At 36.9% G+C, this 24400-nt stretch overlaps 3 protein-coding genes and 1 pseudogene across 4 annotated transcripts; 1 reads left to right on the forward strand and 3 right to left on the reverse strand.

Annotated features, from left to right (window-relative positions):
* Window positions 1-515: 515 nt before the first annotated feature.
* LOC122051241 (egalitarian protein homolog) lies at window positions 516-6351 on the reverse strand. The gene is made up of 10 exons (XM_042612255.1): window positions 6212-6351; window positions 4341-4510; window positions 3844-3975; window positions 3690-3740; window positions 3218-3314; window positions 2921-2967; window positions 2428-2644; window positions 1259-1388; window positions 1113-1155; window positions 516-646 (listed from the first exon to the last, which is right to left on the reverse strand). The coding sequence occupies exons 1-10, from the start codon at window positions 6258-6260 to the stop codon at window positions 572-574; spliced, it is 1011 nt and encodes a 336-aa protein (XP_042468189.1). The 5' UTR covers window positions 6261-6351; the 3' UTR covers window positions 516-571.
* A 1002-nt stretch (window positions 6352-7353) lies between these two features.
* On the reverse strand, window positions 7354-10916 carry LOC122051242 (F-box protein At5g06550-like). Its single transcript, XM_042612256.1, has 2 exons — window positions 9575-10916; window positions 7354-7782 (listed from the first exon to the last, which is right to left on the reverse strand). The coding sequence occupies exons 1-2, from the start codon at window positions 10900-10902 to the stop codon at window positions 7539-7541; spliced, it is 1572 nt and encodes a 523-aa protein (XP_042468190.1). The 5' UTR covers window positions 10903-10916; the 3' UTR covers window positions 7354-7538.
* A 395-nt stretch (window positions 10917-11311) lies between these two features.
* On the forward strand, window positions 11312-15107 carry LOC122051243 (tetratricopeptide repeat protein 4 homolog). Of its 2 annotated transcripts, none has more exons than XM_042612257.1 (8): window positions 11312-11536; window positions 12520-12732; window positions 13068-13259; window positions 13339-13539; window positions 13637-13717; window positions 13808-13946; window positions 14581-14673; window positions 14895-15107. In XM_042612257.1, the coding sequence occupies exons 1-8, from the start codon at window positions 11432-11434 to the stop codon at window positions 14963-14965; spliced, it is 1095 nt and encodes a 364-aa protein (XP_042468191.1). In that variant the 5' UTR covers window positions 11312-11431; the 3' UTR covers window positions 14966-15107. The 2 variants fall into 2 exon arrangements, with proteins under 2 accessions (XP_042468191.1, XP_042468193.1); XM_042612259.1 differs by having other exon boundaries at window positions 11400-11536; window positions 12513-12732.
* Window positions 15108-17332: 2225 nt separating this feature from the next.
* Window positions 17333-17493, reverse strand: LOC122054260 (annotated as a pseudogene).
* Window positions 17494-24400: the final 6907 nt, after the last annotated feature.

Below are 24400 nucleotides of genomic sequence, written 5' to 3' on the forward strand. Positions count from 1 at the left end.
AATAATCAAAATATTCTTAAAGGATTTTCCCTATTAAAATTCAAATTTTGATCCTTTAATATTCTGCTTTACAGCGCGCAAAAAAAAAGAAAAGATTCTTTAGAAAAATAATCAACCAATTTTTGAAGCCTAGTTCATATTTCCCAAGAATGATAGAATTGGACTGAATCGGTGATAATTGATTTTGCAACTAGGACACAAATTCTCAGATAGAAATCAATTGCACCGACAAATAAATATATAAAACAAATAAAAAAATGTTGTATTGTTTATGAAAGGTTGAAAAAAATCCTCTTCTTGTCTCACAAAATATCGACTTTAATTTTTATTAGTGCACTTTCTTTCGATTGGAGACGGAAAGTCGAGCAAAAAACATATGTCAAATCATCCAAACACGCAACCCAACCATTCTGAAGTAAACGAAAACACAACTTGCATGAACTTTAGTTGTTAGCCAAACTTACTGCTTGACAACAGATCAACGAAACCATACAACGTTATTTTTTTTTTTTTCAAAAAAAAACTATTTAGGATCCACACAGCGGTAGAAGTTACCAAAGCAGGAGGTTGCTTAAAAATCGAGCATTTGTCCTCGAAGCAGTGCTTCAGCTTTCCGGACCTGCTTCACAGGCCCAATGATGAACACCTACAACCATTATCGACATCAGGCTGAGGCCTAGTAATATTTCATCCAATTACAAGGAAACGAAAACGTATGTAGTAATATTGCATGGAATTACAATCACTTTGTTACTGGTGCGTTTCATTTCAAGAATGGAAAAGAAAATGTATGTAGTAATATTGCATCAAACATACAATCGTTTGTTAGTAGATATGCTTCTGAATGGGCAAAAGCATGCTGAATATTGTTACTATGACATAATACCAACTACACCATTCCATGAAGATTAAAATTTTGGCAAATGAGGGATACTTTAAACCTTGCTAAAGTCAATGTTTTAGGATGCAAACTGTGGAACAATATTTTGTACAGAGTGGGCCTACTAGATTTTATATGAATTGTTAAACTGTTTCATGACAGCAGCTTTTACATCATCACTCTGCTGCGTTCACAAAAATCATATAAAAGTGAGAAGTAGAAGCATTTTTACCTTGTCAGGGGGGCCCTTTGCACCACCAATAATGATCTCCGCACTGGAAGAGAAAGTAGAAACAAAAACTCATTATAGTTATTTCTATTCAAAGGTATCTGGTTGAAATGAATATTTAGTTCAAGATAGAGACAGAAAAAACATACCCGCAACATTCTTTCACAGACTGGATAGAAGCTCCCCTTTTACCAATCACTCGCCCCATCTTCCCAGGAGGAACATTTAAAATCGATAATATTTCTTGTTCAGGAGAATAACCTTCAGCAATTAGGTCCTCTAAATAACATAACACAGAAAACAACTGCCATGTTAATGTTCTTGTTTGCCTGAAAATAAATCTATGTATCTGGGATATTAAGAAATTTTCATTGTTTCTTCACAGATCTACTGTTTAATCAGTCATCAAAGGGTGTGCATGGTTTGATTTGTCAGCTTGCTAAAAAGTAGAAACCAAACCAAAATATGTTGGTTTTCAAAAATAAAAAATAAAACCAAAACCCAATCCAAACCATTGAAACCACACCAAAGTGAACAAATTGATTTTGATTTGGGTGAAACCAACAATTGGTTAGTCTAGTGGTAAGCGAGATAGACTCAAGAGTTTCTGGCAAAGTTCCGAGTTCAAATCCGTATAATGACTATTAGGACTTTAACCTAGCCGCCTGCCTCAAACAAGGAATGCATCTTGTGGTCAAGACCAAAAAAGCTACTTTCTAACCAAGTTTTTTGTTTAAAAAACAATAAAAATCACTATAGTTTAAGGGTTATATTGAATAAGGAATACAATAAAGCAATACTATGGCTATCTATGTATACACTCACACAAGAAAAATGAGTGTTATAATGTTATAGGTTTTATTTAGTTGGTTTTAATGGTTTGTATAGGTTCAACCTAAAATTGGACCAAAATCAATAAGTTTATCTAACTTATAAAAAACCCAAACTAATAAACTGAATTTTTTAAATTTGATTTGATTTATTGTTTCAGATCATAGATGCCCATCCCATTGTCATCAGCATACTTGTGAAGGTTGCATGGCCTGTTAACCACGCTGAAGTACAAAAAAACAAGGCCAACAAAGATACTTTGAAAGGCAACATAAGCTTCTAATTCAAATGTTACTTCCATATCACAGATTAGCTAAAAAAGTGAACCCATAACTAATATCAGACAAGATAAATCAGGAAAACTAAACCAGAAAAAGTTCTCTAAATTGTAGAATATGATAAATGGCCAAAAGCATCTTACATATAGCTACTTGTAATTGATTTTATAACTAAGATTAAGTTTAACTTTCAATGTAAAAATGAAGACCTGAAAGAACAGGAAGAGATGGCCAATCTGCATACTCATTATCATTGGTGCAAAAACACCTGCAATAGAGTGAGCCACGAAGTGCAAGGTGCCACAAGGATTTATTGTTCAGTTTCAACATCATTTTTTGGTAGATATGAAGGAGAAAACGGACATCATCAGCAGCTGCTCGAATCATTATTTCAGACATTGGTCGGTATGTCCAAAATTCAGGATCCTAAAAAGGAGGTGGACACCAATTTAGTGCTTGACCTCTCAACGGAAATTTTATGGAAGATGTGAAGTGAGAACAGAAGATGTGGAGTGAGCAAGATAATCTTACTGCATAAAAATAAAAGAGAACTTTAATTAAGAGAAACATGTGATCTCGGTAAATACATAAATTCTACATAGAGCTCAATAGTTGTTTGTGTGTGTGGGGGGAGTACATACAATTATATTTTCTTTGTAATGTTTATTTACCCATTTGAACCATATTACATTAGAATCAAACCTGTCTCAATCGATCTCGCACTTCTTCCTTTTCAAGATAGGAAACTCCTGCATGAAAAAGCTGAATATCATCAAACAAAATACAAGATACAAATACAAACAACATCACTTAATTATCCATCTGGAAAACGCTATTTCCATATAATCCATAGAAGATGAACTAAATTGTAAATAACAAACTAAATCAAATCTTATATATGAATCTTAGCTTTGCCATATATGCTGATGAAGATACTACAAAAATAGATTGCAAATTGAATCTATAATGGCAAAACAAATCATGGTTGGGGAAAAGTACCACAATAGCGAGGATCTGCAAGAAGCGCAACAAAGGATATGTAGTCATTAGGTGATTGCTTCCTTCCTTCATGCTCCTCTATCAAAGAATATGCAATCTACATGGAAATAGCACTGAGAATGTCATCGTCTCAAGAGCTCTTCCATTCTAGTAAGATGTTCATATTTTCCTTTCACAGATTCTAAAAGCAACTAGTGAATCAGCTTATATTCTGTGCAATTGAGTAATAAATTTTTCTTTGTGATGACAATTTAAACTACTGGTGTAAGACGGTTAAGTAGAGCAATAATTAACAAGAAAATGGAATCAAATCTAGCAGTTCATATACACATTGTAATTATCCTTGTTAACTAATGAAAGGTGTAAAACCATGAACTAAGCAGACTGGCATACTTCTAAGAAGATGGGATGGTGTTCAAACACTTTCTTTGAAAAGGAAAAGCACATAAAAAATCACAATAATAATGTTTACCTGAGTATCAAAAACACTGTTTAGTTTAATGCCATATTGAAAATATAGAGCCTGTAATTGTAAACACAGAAGATTACATGAATTGTATAGGGAGTGAATAACTGAGAAGTAATAACAAATTGATAATGTGTAAAACTCTAAATTAAATACAGACCTCACTATCCCGTTTGCAGTCATGAATGACTTTCAGAATGTTAGTTGACTCAAGTGCAGGCTTACAAGCCTGGATGAGTGCCTCATGACCGTCGATTGCATCAACAAGGTAAATTGCATTGGCAAGTGCAAGCTTGAAAAGGTATAAATAACAGAAGACAAGTCAGTAAGAGAACAATGCTTTTTGTTCACTCTGTAGTAATTAGATTTAAAGATGATTAACCACTATTAACATCTATTGAGTATTGTCAAATAAAGTGATGGTACATCAATTATGTATACATCCTTTCTAAAACATTGTTTACTGAATAAAATATTAATGCTTCAGATATTTGTTTTTTAAACTGAGGTGGTTGTAGATGGCAGACTCTAGTCAAAATTTCATAAACTAACCATTTAAAAAAAAATCATTTGATTAAAATTTGCTGCAAATGTGAAGTAAAGAGTTCATTTAGAAGAGCTTCATCTTAACAAGAAGACGAAGGAGAATTAAATAACCTGCATTACACATAGGGCTCCTTCTCGACATAGGTCAATGCCCTCACAATCAAGACCAATAACAATCTGCTTATCAGCTGGAGGATCAAGAAATTCAGGTGGCAGCTGAGATGCACTGGTGACAATATGTATAGGAACTGTTGGAAATTCAGATGTATTCTCAGGAGGACCTAATAAAACAAATATACAATTTTTTTATATAAATTATTGGATTGTTGGAGTTATTTGGTGAAATTGCACACTGAAACAGATAGAACATGAACATGAAAATGATAGTAATAAGCAACAAGCACCAAGATTCACCATCCATTTCTCTGTCTTTGGACACCCCCTACAAATTAGTTATAATCTACAGGAAAACTTTAGGAGAAGTAGCAAGGATAGTCTGTTCCATCCCCAAACCCAAACTAACTAGTTATTTACAAAATTAAACAAACTGTTGAAAAGAAATTCCAAATTTTGTAGATCTGTTGAGCTTTAGTACTTCTTCCAACTCATTATATTTCTAGCAGACTATACACTACTTTGGATGCCAGAAATTTCCCTTAAGACAGATGCTCCAAAATAAGTCTCTAACTTCTTTCAAAGTTTTACAGACTTAGCATTCTAGAAAAAGAAGGAAATACTGCAAACAGTATCAAAAGCAGAACATTCTGTAGAAGAACATTGAAAGGACACCTAAACTCATAACTTTCAGAGGAAAGAACTCCTTGTAATTGAATTTCTACAGCGAAGCATGCTGCCTTCATTTGATAACAAGCCCAATTAAATTTGACGTACCTATTCCTTGAGAATTATTATCTAATAACCAGGGAAGAACCACCAAGTAGGTGGAAATTGCCAGTATGACTTGAAACTGAATAAATGAAACATAGAAGAACAAGAATCCAGACCCAAACAGATAGAAATCTAGAAAATAAGCAGCGATAAATATCTAAATAGGATACAACGGCAGATAATTAAGGGAATATCTAATAACACAGTGAACATCCACCACAAAGTAACGGAAATTGCCGGTTACTTGGAACTGAATAAAAGAAATAATAAGAATCCGGACCCAAACAGATAGAAATCTAGAAAATAAGCAGCGATAAATATCTAAATAGCATACAAGGGCAGATAATTAAGGGAGTATCTAATAACCCAGGGAACAACCACCAAGTAGGCGGAAATTGCCAGTATTACCTGGAACTGAATAAAAAAAACATAGGAGAAAGAATCCAGACCGAAACAGATAGAAATCCAGAAAATAAGCAGCAATAAATATCTAAATAGCATACAAGGCAGATAATTAAAGGAGTATCTAATAACCCAGGGAATGACCACCAAATAGGCGGAAATTGCCAGTATTACTTGGAACTGAATAAAAGAAACATAGGAGAACAAGAATCCAGACCCAAACAGATATAAATCCAGAAAATAAGCAGCGATAAATATCTAATTAGCATACAAGGCAGATAATTAAGGGAGTATCTAATAATCCAGGGAATGACCACCGAGTAGGCGGAAATTGCCAGTATTAGTTGGAACTGAATAAAAGAAACATAGGAGAACAAGAATCCAGACCCAAATAGATAGAAATCCAGAAAATAAGCAGCGATAAATATCTAAATAGCATACAAGGCAGATAATTAAGCGAGTATCTAATAACCCAGGGAATGGCCACCAAGTAGGCGGAAATTGCCAGCATTACTTGGAACTGAATAAAAGAAACATAGGAAAACAAGAATCCAGACCCAAACAGATAGAAATCTAGAAAATAAGCAGCGATAAAATCTAAATAGCACACATGGGCAGATAATTAAGGGAGAAGGAATACGAGGAAGAGACACCATGGAAACAGTTGCATAACGAGCAGAATCTATTGGAACCTGGATCGATCGAGAGTTGAGAGAGATCGGGGAGATCGGAAGTCGCCATCGCGATTAAACCGGGAGGGTTTCAAGGAGGAAGAACGGAAAAAGGCAGAGCGGAGGTTTCAAGGATGAAGAAGGAAAAGGCGAAGCGTTGCTTACTAATAAGAAACGGAAGGACTGAAGTCAGGTACACGTGGCGTGCATCCAAAGCAGTTGGAAATGCGAGGTCGAGATTTTTATCCGTCGGATGTAACCAAGGAGAGCAGGAATTTTTTGACGAAATAATTGGAACATTAGCAATTTGGTTTGTCATTTATTTATTTACAAAAAGGGAAGGGATCTGTATTTTTTTTTTATTTATTTTTTATTTTTCTGTTGTATGGAGACCGCGATAAGACGATGGTGCAAGGAACATAAGAAAATCCTTATGGATGTTTATCCAAGTTACTCCTACAATAGAAAGTTTGGAATAATATTTGGAGCGATCAATACAATAGAAAGTTTGGAATAATATTTGGAGCGATCAATCGCGAATAGACGAGTACACAGAGAGTTGAATTGGACGAGCCACAAGAGTCAAGATACATCATTGAGAACTTGAATACTCCGGTCTTAGCATCTGCGACATTCCCAAAACGACGACATAAGAAAGTTACTGGACCGCGCAAGTATATTTAAGGATTAACTTCTCTTTCTTTCTATCGAAGTCAAATACGAGGATATAGGTACATTAAAAAGGTTTAATAAAACACATTAATTTTAATTTAAAACGTTTTAAAATTTTTTAAGTCTATCAATCTATTTAGATATAAGCATATTAATACATTAACAAGGTTTATAAAAATATTTTAATTTGAAATGTTTTAAAATTCTCTAAATCTGTTAATCAAGTTCACACGGAACTTATATCATTCAAAAATTTAATATTTTTTAAATTAAGAGTGGATTAATTTTAATTTAAAGTGATTCAAAATTTGATCCAAGCTAACTCAAGTCCAAATGGACAAAATTAATTGATAAAGTTAAAGAATTTTAAATTCTTTAAATTAAAATTAATATACTTGTAAAAACTTTCTTAATATAGTTAAGTCCTCAATTCTAAATTCAATAATGTAAATTGAGAACAATGAATTTTTATATTTAATAGAGGAAAAATATGAAGAAATCAATGATTATTTCGTGAAAGAATGGAGGGACATTTCGGAAATATGCCAAGTGATTTGAGTATTATAAAAGTTAAGTAAGCTAAATAAGAGAAATGTTTAAGTTTGGAATATTGCATCGGGTGCAAGAAATCGGGAATAAATGAGAATAAAGAGAAATGAATTGGGCATGCCATGAGCTATATCAGTGAGAACTTGAATCCTCCTGCCTTGGCATCAGTAACAGATTCCCAAAACGATGGCCTTTTCTTCTCGGCCATCTTCTCCTGTACTTTTGCTGTGACCTCATGGATCATTCCAGGATATGATGCGTCAATGGCAGTTTTGAACTTATCGAACAGATTTACCCTGTCTTTGGTTCCGGAGACGAGCTCTCTGGCATTAGGCTTCTGAAGAAAATCCAGAACATTCAGTAAATTACTCCTGCATAGTAAGAATTAAAATTCTGAGTCAGAGAAAACATTGGCAATCTCATCTTAATATCAAGACCATTTGATGGAGGGCATGTATACAACACTATAAAGGGACAGACAGTGTCAACAAAGAACTTAAGCAGAAGACATTGGGCAGATGATCACTTTCAGGCTAATGACCCCAACCAATTGGGGGATCGGAGAACACATGCAAAGCAATAGAGTTTTCTCTGGTTCGAACACTCTAACCGCATTTCGAGCCACATAACACGATCCCTACTTAACTCCACTCCAACCCACTAAATTGGCCATTTCCAGTTAAGCACCGCCACCCATCTTAGCTTTTCACTATGTCCCAACCTTCACCATCCTTAAACGATCCATCAAACTCCCAAGCAGGTTAAATAAATTGACAATCGCCTCTCTCACACACATCCACCTTGGCTGAACCACTTCCAATTTGGTTGAACTCTAACTTACCCTCAACTCATTCAAATTTCATCCCACTTGATCTCTTATGGCCACTCACTATTGAGGGCAGAGCAGTTTCTGATTTGTGGCAGCTGATAGACCAAGTGTAATATGTTGTAAAATTACTTCAATACATACACCCATGCATATTTACTACAATTAATAGCAAGAGATTATATCCTTAAGCTGACAGATGTAGTCTATCAGTATTTCCAACACAGTATTGGAATGTGTTGTGCAGCTTCAACTTTACAATGTGATATGAATTATACAAGAAAAGAAGGCTAAAACAAGAAGAGCAGACATTCAAATTGACAATTACAGGTGAAAAAATGTACCATATCTTTGGGATGCACACTATATTCTGAGAAGAGAAGGTGGGTCTAAATTCAAATTAGCAACAACAGAATGGTCATCATTTCCCAATTACCCCGCTGAGTACCTAACCAGCGCACCACAAAGACATGGAGGCAACTTTTCAAACTGAAGATGAATAACAAGCATACATGCTTGCCATTCTTAATAACTCAACCATCAAACTACAGGCTATAAGTATCATGAACCAATGTACCGAACAAGATCAAAGTGATACACAAGGATAGGTTATGCCTGCCTTCATTTTCCTAAGTGATGCCAAGTAGCTTTTACAAGGAGTATTTCTACAGAATAATTAGATGTGAATTTAGGTTACTTGTAATGCTTCCCTCCGAGGTTCTCCATTTAGAAAATTATAATCTGCATTATGACTTATACATGGTTTGAACAATGCTCTTACAACACCAAAACATATGCAACCTGAAAATGTGGATTGCTATGGTAGGTTGAAATGAAAAGGAATTTTTAATATTGTCAATATGGGAATGTTGTTTAATAGGGATGCACTTACATGATTGAACTTGAACCACTTGATAAAAAATAACTAAACCTAACCCATGTAGGCCTAAAACTCCTCAATAAACCCATAATCTCCAATATAGGCTAAATTGGTCTGTCATGTCTTACTTAAATTTGATGTTTCAACAAGGTCCAAGATGTAACAATCTAGTAAGGTCTCACATGGGGAGATGTGGGCAATTCAAGGGGTTTTATAGGCTTGGAAAACTACTATTAACTAGACGTTAAACAGTTTGGGTCAATGGTGAAGCCTCACAAGCTAATGGACCAAAAGTATGTGATTGTAGATTTTTAAATGGCACAGTTTACTCACTAGACAAGCTCACGTTCAAGGGATGCTAAGTGTTAAGAAAAAGTTCAGTATTTTGAATCAGTTCAGAATCTAAAGTAGCTTGGAATGGAAACAAAAACACTTAAAAGGTTACACAGAGACTCACCGGCTTACATAATTCTGTGTAATGGCTATAGAATCCTCAAGATTGATCACCAAATGCCACCATCCGTTGGGTACGAATACTACCTCCCCTGCTCTGCACACACACTCCACTGGCCTCTTCTTCCATGTTCTACATGCTGCATAGAAGTTCATGAACCACTCCATGATGGACACTGGACAAGCAACCTCAGCTCCATCAGCACTAGGATGCACTCCTGGTGGCACGATCTCTGGTGGGAACATGACCCACTTCTTTGATCCCTTGATAACTGCATTCCAAGCGGAAGTAGAGTTTGGGTCAACATGGAATGACGACCCAGAACCCGCAGGTCCAATTATGATCCACCGGTAGTCCGGCCGCTCCTTTCCAAGCACAGAAAACAAATCTTCCCTGAAGTATATTGGAACCTCATACTCAGAACCCAACTCGAGCACCTTGTCTGCAAACTTTGGATCGAAGAGGTAAAGAGGCCGCTCCTCCTTTGCGGCATCAGAATACTTGAAATACCTTTCCATTGTCATCTCCACTGGACCAACTGCGAATTTAACGTCACTACAAATTCGCACTAGTCGTTCTCGGTTCCACCTTTTCATAGCCGGCCAGGTGTCGAGACATCCTTGTAGTAAAACAGGCTTATTAGGATCCTCAAAGGTGTCAATGAATTCCTCGACCGAGATGCCACGGCGCCTCTCGATGTTGTCGATCTTGAGCCACTCGGGCTTCATCTCGATGCTGGCGCAGAGCCAGCTCTGGAAGAGGTAATCCGAGTAGAAGTTCCTGATTACTAGAGTCTCAGAGGGAGGCAGTGGCAGGGTTCTGGATGCAGAGGCGAGGTAGGTCGACCTCCAAGAGCCGCAAAACAGGAAGTCACCGTGAAAGCGTTCGAGGACGAGGGTGCGCCAGAGAGGGTCGTGGGTGCCGAAGACGTACAGAGAGCGGCTGGTGGAAGAGAGGACGGCGAGGTCTCGCGCGGGGAGGAAGGCGAGAACGTCGAGGAGGAGGTCGTCAGGGAGGATGCGGAGGGCGCCGAGGCCAACGTCGCGGGCGTTGGCGGAAGAGGAAGGGCCTCCAAGGAGAAGTAAATTTCCTAAGGGTTGGATCGCGTGGAAACGTGAAGAAGCGGAGGGTTTCAGCTTGAACCCCAGCACCTCCGCTCCCTCCTCCATGTCCTCCTCATCCTCTTCATCCTCGACTTCTTCAACTTCAGGGCATAGTTCAGGTGCCATTTTGGGGAAGGCGATGACTGATCTCTTCCGCTTCTTATTCTTCTTCTTCGTGATGGCCGCCGGTGGCTTCCTTCGGGTGAGACCGTGGAAGGTGCTCGGCATTTTGCCTCAAAGAGGTTTACGACGAAGAGAGGTGCGTGTGGGTTAATAAACAAGTTGGGCCAAGAAACCACGGGCGGGTTTCGGGCTGGGCCGCATGTTTTAAGAAAACAATTATGTAAATAACAATAATAATATTTTATTATATAGAATAAATTTGAATATGAACAATTGATTAATTTGAGAAATTTTAAAATTTTTTAAAAAAGTATATAGCTCGGAGGTAAATAATGGGTGATGTAGAATGTTAATTACATTTTGATAGTATTTAAAAATGCGAGAATTATATTTTTTTTACTAATTATTTTTTAAAATAATACATTCTATTAATTTTATTTTATTTTGGCTTCTCCAATTTCATAAATTTTCTCATTTTTTATCCCTATTTAAATGGGCTCGTTCCCCGTGTGTTTAACACGTACCCGAGCCCCAGAACCTCACAAGTTTTGGGCGCATCACAGATTGTTGAAGAGGTTTATTCGCCGCCGCCGCTCCTCGAGAGATCGTCGAGGCGCCGGGAAGAGTGAGAGAGATGGCGCTATGGATGGACGCGGGGGCGTATCCTGTCTCTGAGAGCGAGAAGGCGGACTTGGAGGCAATCGCCGCCATCAAAGAATCCGCCGCCATCGAGCTCAAGGTTAGTTGGTAGATTTTCGATCGTGTCGTATTTGTGAATTAATTTTTCTTAGTTGATTCCTGATAGGTACTAGTTGATATAAAAAATTGGTTTTTTGGTGATTATTGAGAAAAATTCTAATCTTTTCGTTACCTAAATCTGCATTGCTATTTTTTTACAGTGTTGTTTAAGGAATTGTAACCTAAAGAGGAGTCTTTTATACTACCATGTATGAAGTAGGTGACTAGAACTAGTTAATCTCTTGTGGCGTAATCACGATTTGACGATATTTGAAATGCCAAATTATATAAGACAAGAGGAAAAGAAGTTCCAATTCTTTACTTTGGGGTTGGTTGTTCATGGAATCTGCAACTGTGGTATCTTTACAAAGCCAAAATGTGGGAAATGATATCCTGGACTCTTAGTTGACGAAGTCTTTGCTTTGTAATCTCTGGGTGAAAACAACGTGTGGAACTTCACTCTTGCAAGCAAAGATCATATTTCTAATGAACTTTCAAGAAATAAGTAACGGCAGAACGTAATCACATTTTCCAAGACTGTTACACACTTTGCAAACAAGTTGATGACCTTTTTTTGTGATTATTCGTTCATGATGTTTAATGATTTATGTATCATCGTCCTTAATTGAAACAAAAAGAAGTGAAGGGTAATTCTGTCTTGCTATTTTTCAGTGTAGTTTTGTAAACTGGCACACAAAAGATCATATAAAAGACAATGTTTTTCCTTGGAGGTTCATAAGTGCGTGTTCTCCTTGTGACAGATTAAAGATACACTCTTGTTAAATTCATTGTTGAGGAATAAACATAACCATTTGTCACTCATTTAACCAGAGGAAGGAAAAATAAGTAAAATATAAATAAATTTCCTTTATTTAACCAAGTTATATTGTTCTATGATTCTGCTTTTGTTAAACATACTTTATCAAGTTGCTGTATTCCTTATCCAACATTATGGCTATCGGCTAATGAAATTACAGCATTCAGGAAAAAGGTAATCAGTTTGTGAAAATGGGTAAAAAGCATTACAAGGAGGCAATTGATTGTTACACCAGGGCAATTGATCAGAAAATTCTCAATGACTCAGAACAGTCAGTCATCTTTGCTAATCGTGCCCAAGTGAATTTGCTCATGGGCAATCATAGACGTGCTTTAACTGATGCTGAAGAAGCAATTAAGCTATGCCCAATGAATGTCAAGGTTGGTTCTTCTTGATTGAAGCTTCTCTTCGTGAGATTATTATCTTGCATGTAAATGATACCTCCATATACTAGTATTGCTCAGGATAGGCACTAGCAATTGAATTTTTATGCTTAAATTCGTTATTAAAAAATTGTTTATCATGAGTGCTTGAGTTTATTTCTTCTTCTAGATACATCAGTCTAGTCTGAGACTGTAAATTTATTATTGTGGATTAGTCATCCTTTGTTTTCCTGTTTAATATCATTCTTAGTTTATTATTCATGTCATTGCTTGAGTTTATTTCCGTGTCAAGATGGATCAACTTGAATTCGTAAATTTAAAATGGTTGATAGGGATACTATAGAGCTGCCAAGGCTGCCTTTTCCTTGAACCTATTTTCTGAAGCCACCTCACTTTGTCAAAGGGGACTTGAACAAATGCCCTCTAATGAAGAGATGAAGAAATTGTTTGTGCAAATTGATTTGCAGAGGCAAGAAGAAGAAAATAAAAAAACTCAAATATTAGAAGTCGTTGCTGCAGCTAAGGTAAGCCATGCTAGCAATATGAAGATTTATCTCCAGGTCATTCAATTTGACTACTTTCCTGTCTTTTGATGCTGTTTAGATGCTTTCATCTGCTTTGGAGAATAGAGGACTAAAATTTGGGAAGGCCCAGTATCAAGAACTAACTGGAGTGAGAAAACCTGTATTAGACAAAAGTGGGATTCTTCATTGGTCAGTCATACTTCTTTATGCAGAGGTTATGTCCAGTGACTTCATTGAGGACTTCTGTGAAACTGACGTGTTCTCATCCCATCTCGACATGATATCCTTATGACGAGTTAATTTACAGTAGAGTTGATTACTTTTTGTGATGAGATGATCTTGAAAATGGAAAAAATGAAATCCTTGACTTTTAAAACATGTTTTCAGAAAGTTCCCAGCCATTACCATGGGATGAGAATCATGCTTATACTAGAGATGCAGTTGAATTGTACTATCAGGTTTGTTTGTATTAGGAGACATCTATAAGAGTGATTCTGTTTTTTTTTTGTTTTTTTGGGGGGATTTTGAATATGTGATTAACTTATCAGGCTAGCATGGGGACTCTTTTATCAAAGAAGGAAGTTCTCAAGTATCTGTTAGATGGCACAGTGAAGTCTGGTCTTGATGGCCTATTTGATGAAGATAAGGATTTAGAGAAAGAGCTGGATAATAGAGTCTCTTTTCCAGGTTTGCTTATCCTGGTTTTCTGAAATCCGTATCAAGCTCGAGCTTCTTATTGATCTCAACTAGAGACATTGTTGTCCTCATATCTACATAAAAAAAGTGATCTAATAATGAAACTTATATTGTTTCTTCATTTTTAATATACTACAGGAATTTTCAAATTATGAAAATTTGCAAAATATTGTTCCGTTTATGAATTTGAAGAAAAATGAATAAAATATTATTATAATAGACAACTTAATAAATAAATTTTTATATAAATTGTTTACAATCTCGGTCCATGAATATTAACAATGTGAATTTAGTACTATTTAATATTACTGAGCTTGTTCACAAACATCTTATTTATCTATAGCTTTATTAGGAACAACATTTTAAACCTTGAGGAAAACGACAAGGTTGTGAACTCGTGATGCCTGGAAATTAAAGATTGAGTGGTTTGTGATGAATCCACGATGTCTATAATCTAAGTGTCTAACAATCATGAAAGTGAAACTGATTGTATTGCTTTAGTTTTATCTTTGATAATGAATAGGAATTTTACAAATTAACTTCTTCCCTAGTTTTTCAACAAAATGATGATGTATCATGTCTTATTTCTGATTCTTCCCAAGTTATGATATGTGTATATGTCCAGGAAACAATCATGGTAAATGGATCAAGGTGAATGAGAAAAAAACACTCCTTGACATCTTACGGCAGCCTGACTACATCATTCCAGCTATCCCAGGTATATTTCATGTGCCTTCAGTTGGTAGTTTCCTTTCATTTTTGTATTCACCGTGTTTACTTGGATAGGAATGGGAAGAAAGGAATTAGGAATGTGTAAAAGTTGGCTAGTTTATTTATAAAGCGAGAATTCAACAAACTTATCCTTACTGTTAACTCATTGGGCTTCTTCCTTTTAGGTTTTTGATTTGCTTAACCTTGAATTGTGTTTACCTCGTGCAGTTTTCTATGTGGTTTCGAAGAAATCTGCTTTTTATAAAGACTTCAAAGCCGGAAAATGGTCACCTCCATGAATTCTCAGCTGTGAATATAATTCAGTTATTTGTTCTTGTAGTAGCACTTTTTACACTTGTAACATTAAGCAATGCACATCTTGTATTCCCTGCTTTAACATAAGTTATTATTGATCAATGGCATTGTTTTCTTGTTTATCAATGAGTTTTTTTAATATATTTTTTTTCCAGTGATTTATTTTCTGAGTACAAACAGATCATAGCATCTTTCCACATGCTATATAATTAACCAAATATATATTTCTTGATCTAAAGATAAAGGCTTAGCCAATCAGACAATTGAAGGTGATATTTAATCTCTTATGCTATTGCAGATAATACAGAACACAGGCGAAATCACACAGGAATCTCATTATTAAGCAAACCTAAACTTGCACTTATTATCAATTAAGTTTCTTATTATTTTAGCACCTCCTCCCTGCAGCCACCTTGTTTCAGTTCTTTGAGTTCATCATTTGAGCAAAGGTGGAACCGCCACCCTAACGGCCCCCTAAGCCTGGCCCCTCAGGATTTCAGAGGGAGTAAATCACGGTGAGTGCTGGGCTGGAAAGTTGACTGGGGTCTTAGGAGTTTTTTGACCAACAGATCAGGAATATTATTCCCGTGTGCAACTGGCGACCCTCGATCTTTGGCCATTTGAGCAAACAACCAGGTAACTTACCAGCTGATCCAGCCCGTGGGGGCATTCTTTGAGTTCATCATGCATGCCATGTAGGTGGTGAAGCACCTGCCAAAGCAGTAGGTGTATTGAGAAATTGAAGTGAAAGTTAGGAGAAACATTAGTTAGAGATAAGGAATATTCTAGAAATCAATTTGTTGAGTGTGTATAATTTTTTTTTCCCTATTTTTTGAGTGGCTGCTACACAGTGTAGCAGCCACTCTTGACAAGTTGCTACACCGTGTAGCAACTTCTGATGACTAACTACTTCAACGTACTGCAGTTGCTTCTATGACGTGTAGAACCTCATTTAATTAATCTAAATAAAAAATTGAGATTGCTATGATTTATTTATTATTGGTTGAAAATGCAAAGTAACATCTTGTTGAACGTAAACGAAGAAGTAACTGCTACACGTTATAGCAGCGTCATCATTTCAAGCTAGCTGCTACAAGGAGTAGCAGTTATTAGTCGAAGTGACTGCTACAGCGTGTAGCAGCAAAGTAAAGGCACTGCAACAGTATAAATTTTTTTAAATAATTTTTTTAACAAGTATTTTTAGGATTAATATCTGCTAGAAACTATAGCTAGTAAAAAAATGATTTACCAAGCGGTTGCTACAAGTTGTAGCAGCTACATGGAGAGTTAACTGCTACAAGGTGTAACGATTAACTGTCGAAGTAGTTGTGTAGCAGCTATATGGACAGTTAGTTGCTACAAGATGTAGCAGTTAACTGTCGAAGTAGCTACTACACATTGTAGCAGCTACATAGACAGTTAGCTGCTACAAGGTGTAGCAGTTAACTGTCGAAGTATCTACTATAAGTTGTAGCAGCAAAGGAAGTCCAAGTGGCTGCAGGCGTTTGTAGCAGGCGTCGGCTTTGCACGTCGTAGCATAAATCCTTCCTTCTACGATCGCCCTTCCAAGTTAGCTGCTACAAGTTGTAACAGCTACAAGGACAGTTTGCTACGAAGTAGTTGATGCAACGTTTAGAAACTAAGCAAAGACGCTACATCAGTAAAAAATAATTTCAAATAATTTTACATCCAAGTTGCTATACATGAACTTAAATATTTGTAGGGGTAGTATCTGCTAGAAAATTTATCTACCATAAAACCAACTTACCAAGTAGTTGCTTCATGTTTGTAGCTGTTACAACGTGTAGCAGCTAACGCGCAGACGTGACTGAAGCCTGCAGGCTTGTAGACGCCGTCGTCCCTACGTGTTATAGAATTAATCCTTCTAATATATGTATGCTATAACAGTAGAGAATAACAAATTAAAATGAAACGAATTACCATTGGGAATGGAGAGAGGTGGTAAGCTCTCATAGCAGTTGTGAGATTGAAAACGCCAGTGAAACTTTCCCGGCGGGAGGCGCAAGGTCCGACGGACGACGGAGACGGTGAGAGCGAGAGAGAGAGAGAGCAGCGAGGGAGATTTTAATTTGGAAAATTTCCCACGCAGAAGTGTTTTAAAAAAGGCGAAAGGGGTAATTTGGAAAATTTCTCACGCAGAAGTGTTTTAAAAAAGGCAAAAGGGGAGAGAGAATAAATGTCATATTTTTTTTTGTAGCGAAATCGAACTGGCAACGCCACGTCTGCGCGTCGCTCACGATCGCACACAAAGCATCGCTTAGCATATCAAATCTGTATATATATATATAATAAATATAAATTAGTGTCCCAAGTCAATAATTTAGACTTGATAAGGGTGCATTAGACTCATGCAATAGCGTAATGCAAGAGCACCGCTGCAAGCTACTGTAATAAATTTTCTCTCATAAAAAATTAATTTAATTTTTTATATCAGATATTAAACTAATAAGAGCAGATACTACATTTGATCTTAGCCAAAAGATAGAGAAATATATGCTTTCTAATATTGTCAATCCAAGGTATTTATAGAAGTTTCTCGGCTCGCGGTATTACTGATTCTAAGATGTGAGATTAAAGAGAATCATAATAGTATATATATTTTATCTAAAATATAACCAGAGAAAATTATTAATAAATTTTAAAATTATTTTAGTGTAAAAAAAAAAGATATTAACTTAATTTTATTTTAGACTTCATTAAAAATTAGTCAGTAAAGAGTTCAAATTCTAAGATAATATAATATAATATAAATTTACAAGAATATCTCAACAGATTAATAATTACTAGAGAATATAATTAACCACAAGAAAAGTGCAATATAATTTGGAAAATTAACTTCTACAAAAAAAATTTCAACAGTATGATGATCAATTATCAGGGGTGAGCATGAGTTTGATTTTATCAGATTCAGTACGTAGTTATGATCAGATATTCGATATATTGGTTAGGAAAAAAAATATCTGATCACTACACGATGTGGTCAGATATTCACAAGTCCAGTAGCCAACTAATATTGGGTACTCGATGTCGGGTATCCGATAACTTTGTTTTTTTAAAAAAATATATATATATTAATTAAATAAATAAAAGGAATTTATACCCCTAACGAAAGTAAAACAAAAAATAATAATTTTGACTATTTTTATTAAAATTTTAACTTATTTATTGATTTTATCCGAAAACTGAGAAAATAGTTAACTGGGAATGTGACTTGACTAGATGAAAATCTCGCGCTGTCTTGTAAAACCAAGAGTGTTAGTGCCGATCCAGGGAAGGGATCATCGACATTGACCCTTCGATGCTTAAGTCAGTAATCCGTATATGAGGAGGAGAAGAACAGTAAAAAGACTCTCGCAATGAGAGTTTTCAAATATAAAGCATCGCATACCTTCACTTATAGATGAAGACTTCTTTTAGAGTGTTACTGTAGTGTCCATGAAATATGCATACATCCCAAAGTATATGCACGTTTTCCAAAGCTTCTTAAGAAAAAAATAAGTCAAAAAGTGTTTCTGACACATTTTCTTAATCGAGCACATAAATCTATGATGTAACAGACTAGAAACTTCTAAAGTACGATTTGCCTGCAGGATATTTTCTGTTGTCGATGGCACAAACTTCCAAAAGAGCACGATAAGACGTGTATGTGGGTCCTGCTGTAGGCCGACCGAAGGCCACTCGGTCGAGACGTCACCAGCTTGGTCAGACTGAATGGAGCCATCGACTTGTTCTTCACTTGGTCTTACTGTTGTCGGAGAGGTGTATTACATCTGATCGGACCTAAGATCCAATCGGCCAAGGCGGTGGATCGGATAACTTAGTATTTGATTCTTAGCCTCGTTGTAAGTGTGGAGGACGACTGCTCAGACGGTCTGGTCAGCCCTTCACGCCCGACAAGCTCTCAGGGTCCGCTCAGCTAACCTTGTTTGATCTGCACTCCTCGGGCTCATAGTCTATCCGATCCTATCATTTTGATTATTTAACTTTGACCTCCACATCAATCGGTCACTACTTTTATCGTCCATTTTTTTCATCGGTCATCTTATCATTTATCATGTAAATTCAACCTCGTCAATTTACACAAATTTGTAAGTTGATAATATTAAATAATAATAATAATAATAATAATAAAAGACAAATAAAAATGTGAACGTGTGTTTTCCTTTAATAATAAGGAAAAAAACATATACAGACATGTATATCTTTAAAAATCCATTATGTTTTCGTTGATGAACAACATTTATTTATTGTGAAATGAAATAAAAAAAACAGCATCACATCGATGAATAAATTTGGATACCGATTAGATTTTGGGCAGGAAAAATCCTACCCGAGCCTGACCCGACACAAGGGTATTATCTAAACCCGACTTTTTAAAATAATTACTCTGCCCATCGATTAATACCCCATCTAGTCGAGTTAGGTTTCGTATACCCGAATCCGAATTTCGACCCATATCTATCATGTCTTTTTTCTGATTCTGATGACGATATTTGTGTATATGTCCAAGAAACAATTAATCATGGTAAATGGATTGATGTGAATGAGAAAAAAACACTCCTTACGGCAGCCTAACTATATCATTTCGGCTATCCCAGGTACAATCCATGTGCTTTCAATTGGTAGTTTCGTTTCTTTTTCGTATTCACCGTGTTTTCTTGGATAGGAATAGGAAGAAAGAAACTAGGAATGTGTAAAAGTTGGCTAGAACAAAGCGAGCTAGAATTCAACTAATTTATCCTTACTGTTATTCTGTTAACTCATTGAGTTTCATGGTTTCCTTTTATGTTATTGATTTGCTTAACCTTGAACTCGTGTTTACCTCGTGCAATTTTCTAAGTGGTTTCGAAGAAATCTGCTTTTTTAAAGAGTTTAAAGCCAGCAAATCGTCACCTCCATGAATTGTCAGCAGTGAATATAATTCAGTTCTTTATTCCTGTAGTTGCACTTTTTACACTTGTAACAGTACCAAACAATACACATCTTGTATTCCCTGCTAGCTTTAACACATGTTATTATTAATCAATGGCATTGTTTTCTTGTTTACCAATGAGTTTTCTTAATATCTTTTTTTTTCCAGTAATTTATTTTTAGAGTACAAACAGATCACAGCATCGTTTCCACATGCAATAAATAATTGACCAAATGTATATATCTTGATCTGAAGATAAAAGCTTATAGTATAATCAATCAGACAATTGAAGGTCATCTGATCTCCCATGCTATTGCAGATAATATAGAACACAGGCGAAATCACACGTACTGGGATCTCATTATTAAGCAAACCTAAACTTGCACTTATTTATCGATTAAGCTTCTTATTATTTTAGCACCTCCTCCCTGCTGTCCCTGCAGCCACTTTAGTTCAGTTCTTTGAGTTCATCATGCATGCCATGTAGGTGGCAGAGCACCTGCCGAAGCAGTATCAGTCGATATAGGTGGTGAAGCACCTGCCAAAGCTGTAGGTGTATTGAGAAGTTGAAGTTAAAGTTAATTAAATTATCAGTAACATTAGTTCGAGATAAGGAACTTTTCGACATTAATTATCCTTCTCTACTTCACTATCCTCTTTTTAACTTTTTTTTTTGCCCAAACTTTTAATTTAGTGTTTTTTTTCCCAAAACTCTAAAGGGGCATTTTAAAAAAGAAAAAGAAACTCTAATTAAGCGAAGAAGACTTACCTGGAAGTGGAGTTACCATGCGATCAATGTCGGCGCAGTCCTCGCAGTAGTGGCAGTTGCCAAACCAGCGTGGTAAGTCGTCGCAGTAGAAGATGCAGCATCTTCTAGCGCCGAACGGATCGAGACGTCCTCGAGCCGTGTCGGCCGTGGCTGTGAGTAGCAGCAGGCAGAGCGCCAGCCAGAGTCCGCCATTGACAGCTGCCATGTCCGCCATTGACAGCTGCCATGTCCGCCGTGGGAAGGTCTGCGCGCGTATTACAACTTGTTCACTCTAATAGGCTATTGGCTTGGAGAGTGTTTGGCGCAGGTGAGCTGAGAAGGCTGAGGGAGGTATATATTTATAAGCACTCGTCTCATCCATCATTTTAATTAATTTATTTATTATCTTCTTTTTTAATAAAATGAATAAGAAACAAACGAGAAAAAGAATAAATTTAAATAATATTATTGTTGTAATTATCTATCCATTTATATTCATTCAATCTTCCTATCTGTTTATCTCTTGAACTAGACCCTAAAATATCTCACAAGTGAGCCGAGATACCTAAAAAATTCTCTCAACTATAGAAATTCATCTGGCTGCCAAACGCATAGACTGTAATTTACCTTGTAGAGGATGCAGAAGACTTGCCCGTCAGAATTTTTGTGTTGAGTATCGTTCCAAAACTCTGTTCATTATGATCAACCTCATAAATGAACACTAAATGGTCTCGCCGATTGGAGCCGGTAAAGTATTGTTAGGCGAATGTTTGGAATTTACGAGCACTAGTGCATGGGGAGAGAATGTATATGTTTTACAGTGGAGTCGGAGTGTAATTGTTAGGATTGTTTAGGATCAATAGAATCAGTATTGATACGGTGCATATTTTGTGGGATCAGTATAATGATGTGGTTATAAGTCAATACCACAAGAGGGTCAGGAGTCAAGCTGACTTTGAGGTCAGGAAAGTCAGAAGTCAAGCCTCCGTGACCGGTCAACAGTCAAGCTGACGTGGAGGTCAGGAAGGTCAGAAGTCAAGCCTCCGTGACCGGTCAGCAGTCAAGCTGACGTGGAGGTCAGGAAGGTCAGAAGTCAAGCCTCCGTGGTTGGTCAGCAGTCAAGCTGACGTGGAGAGCAGAGAGATCAAAAGTCAAGCTTACGTGGTCAAAGTCAAAGTCTCAGCTGACGGGATAGTCAAAGGAGGGGATTATAAGATCAACCCTGATAGTGGGCAATGAACGAGCCCGTGGGCTAGATATAGCTGAGGACTGAGACTACAAGTTAATTAAAGGTCTGGACACAGACCTGGCGTGCAGGTTCGGACATCCAAGCCAAAGATCACAGGTCTAGCACAGCCCTGGCGTGCAGATCGGGACATCCAAGCCAAGGATCACAGGTATACATGCAGGTCTAGACATATACCTGACATGCAGGTCGGGTCGCACAAGTCATGGAGAATAACAAATAGAAGCAGGTCGGGACATCTAAGCCTGGGATTACAGATATAGAAGCAAGTCTGGGCATAGACCTGGCGTGCAGGTCGGAACGTACAAGCCGGGGATTATAGATATAGAAGCAGGTCTGGGTATAGACCTGACATGCAGGTCGGGACGCACAAGTCATGGAGAATAACAAATAGAAGCAGGTCGGGACATCCAAGCCGGGGATTACAGATATAGAAGCAGGTCTGGGCATAGACCTGCGTGCAGGTCGGAACGTACAAGCCAAGGATCACAGGTATACATGCAGGTCTGGACATAGACCTGGCATGCAGGTCGGGACTGAGACTACAAGTTAATTAAAGGTCTGGACACAGACCTGACGTGCAGGTCGGGACATTCAAGCCAAGGATTGTAAGTCGGGATACAGACTTGATGAATAGGTCGGAACGTACAAGCCGAGGGTAACAAGTATACCGGCAGGTCTAGACACAGATCTGGCGTGCAGGTCGGGACGCACAAGCCATGGATAATAACAGATATATGCAGGTCTAGACACAGACCTGGCGTGCAGGTTGGGGCGCACAAGCCATGGATAATAACCGATACAGGCAGGTCTGGACACAGACCTAGCGTGTAGGTCTGGACGTACTAGCCAGGGATAACAGCAGATAAAAGCAGGTCAGGGTACAGATCTCGAACTACAGACTCGTCGTCCAGACGCTACCAGACAAACAAGCCAAGGAATCTTAACCGTCTGTCAGATAATGTCAGAGAATAATCAGCATGTCAGGAAATATTCTCACAGTCAGGGCTCATTAACCCTTTTGATTCCATCGCCAGCCTATGAAAAGGTGCCACCTGTTATCCACCGCCATACAAAGTCTGACAGCCGACATTCCCTGACACCCGTCAGACCCAGAAACTTCCGTTGCAGTATAAAAAGGGACGCTTTGTCCCTTACACAGGTACGCTCACTTGTCATTTCTCACTAGTTTTTACTTTCCGTCCTTGCTCTCTGATTTCTGGGGAGAAAGTACCTGACTTGAGCGTCGGAGGGTCTGACCCGAGGACTTTTTCCCTGGTTTCTGGTCTCTAACGACTCGTGAACTCGTCTGAGTGTGCGCAGAGCAACATCGTCATCATCCTAGTCATCTTTCTTCGTCAGCCGCTCGTGCGAACCTTTCCAGGGGGCACCCAGTAGATTCAACTCTTCAATAACTTTCTGTCAACTTTCCGCACAACAAGACCCGTCTTCATCTGATTCAGTTTCCGGACGGGATCAAGTATGATCCTACCTTATAAACGACTCTATGCATTCATCTTATGGTTTTTTTTTTCAAGAGACTTTATATACCTTAAAATGTTAGATTTTATAGTTTCATTTTGTGAGTGTTAGAATGGTAGTTAAATTATATAAATATAATTGAATGTTACTCTAACTAGAATGTTTGTTAAATTATAGTTAATTTGAACTTGTACGTGTAATAATATCATCTATGTAAAATTATTAATATATTTATATATAAATAATATTTTTTAGTTATTTTTTAATTATTAATAACGAATAATTATAATAATGTTTAATAATAAATTTTTTAAGGATTTTTAGTAGGATGTTACTAATCTATCATGTGATCTCAAATTGATCCTATAGTTCGGTTTGCTCACCTTTGAGATATGAGCTTAAGAAAAATGTAGCAAAATGCACACCAATGGATAAAGGAATGAGACATTTGCCAAGCCAAACAAATGAATTACAAACGAATCAATATAATTTCAAATTAATGTATTATAAAATGTGATGTAATACAACAATAATTTAAATTTAAGTTAGATAATCATAATGTATTTTTATAAGATAAGCACGGGCATTGCGTGAGCTAGACACCTTATATTACGTGAGTCAATACAGGAAGAGATTTGAGGAAAGAAGAATTGACTTATACAAAATAATTTTAATTTTTGAGAATTGCCCCTATTTTTATTTTTTTAGTGAGACAAGACTCTAATATTTTTATAATTGTACACACCTCCAAGGGTTACAAAAAATTGAGGTGGGGCAACTGCCCCACCAAAGCTATATATGGCTCCGCTCCTGCTTGCGTGTGTAATATAACATATGAACGTGTGCGGATATTAAACTGATAAGAATAAATACTACACTTAATCTTAGTCAAAAGATAGAGTATAAATTAGGTAAGGGTGCATTAGACATTCTAATGCTAGGGTGACGCTCCAGAATCCCAGTAGCAAATTACTGTAACAAACTCACTTATAAAAAAAATAATTTAATAT

This window comes from Zingiber officinale, chromosome 3A, assembly GCF_018446385.1.
Source record: "Zingiber officinale cultivar Zhangliang chromosome 3A, Zo_v1.1, whole genome shotgun sequence".
NCBI classification, from domain to species: Eukaryota; Viridiplantae; Streptophyta; class Magnoliopsida; order Zingiberales; family Zingiberaceae; genus Zingiber; species Zingiber officinale.

Coding starts and splice junctions, on each gene's coding strand:
- LOC122051241 (XM_042612255.1), bottom strand. CDS start 6,260: ATGGCGACTTCCGATCTCCCCGATCTCTCTCAACTCTCGATCGATCCA. Junction 4,511..6,211: donor TCAACTCTCGATCGATCCAG/GTTCCAATAGAT, acceptor TTGTTTTATTAG/GTCCTCCTGAGAATACATCT. Junction 647..1,112: donor CAAAGGGCCCCCCTGACAAG/GTAAAAATGCTT, acceptor TAATGGTTGTAG/GTGTTCATCATTGGGCCTGT.
- LOC122051242 (XM_042612256.1), bottom strand. CDS start 10,902: ATGCCGAGCACCTTCCACGGTCTCACCCGAAGGAAGCCACCGGCGGCC. Junction 7,783..9,574: donor ACACAGAATTATGTAAGCCG/GTGAGTCTCTGT, acceptor CTTACTATGCAG/GAGTAATTTACTGAATGTTC.
- LOC122051243 (XM_042612257.1), top strand. CDS start 11,432: ATGGCGCTATGGATGGACGCGGGGGCGTATCCTGTCTCTGAGAGCGAG. Junction 11,537..12,519: donor CCGCCGCCATCGAGCTCAAG/GTTAGTTGGTAG, acceptor TACAGCATTCAG/GAAAAAGGTAATCAGTTTGT. Junction 13,260..13,338: donor AAGTCGTTGCTGCAGCTAAG/GTAAGCCATGCT, acceptor GATGCTGTTTAG/ATGCTTTCATCTGCTTTGGA.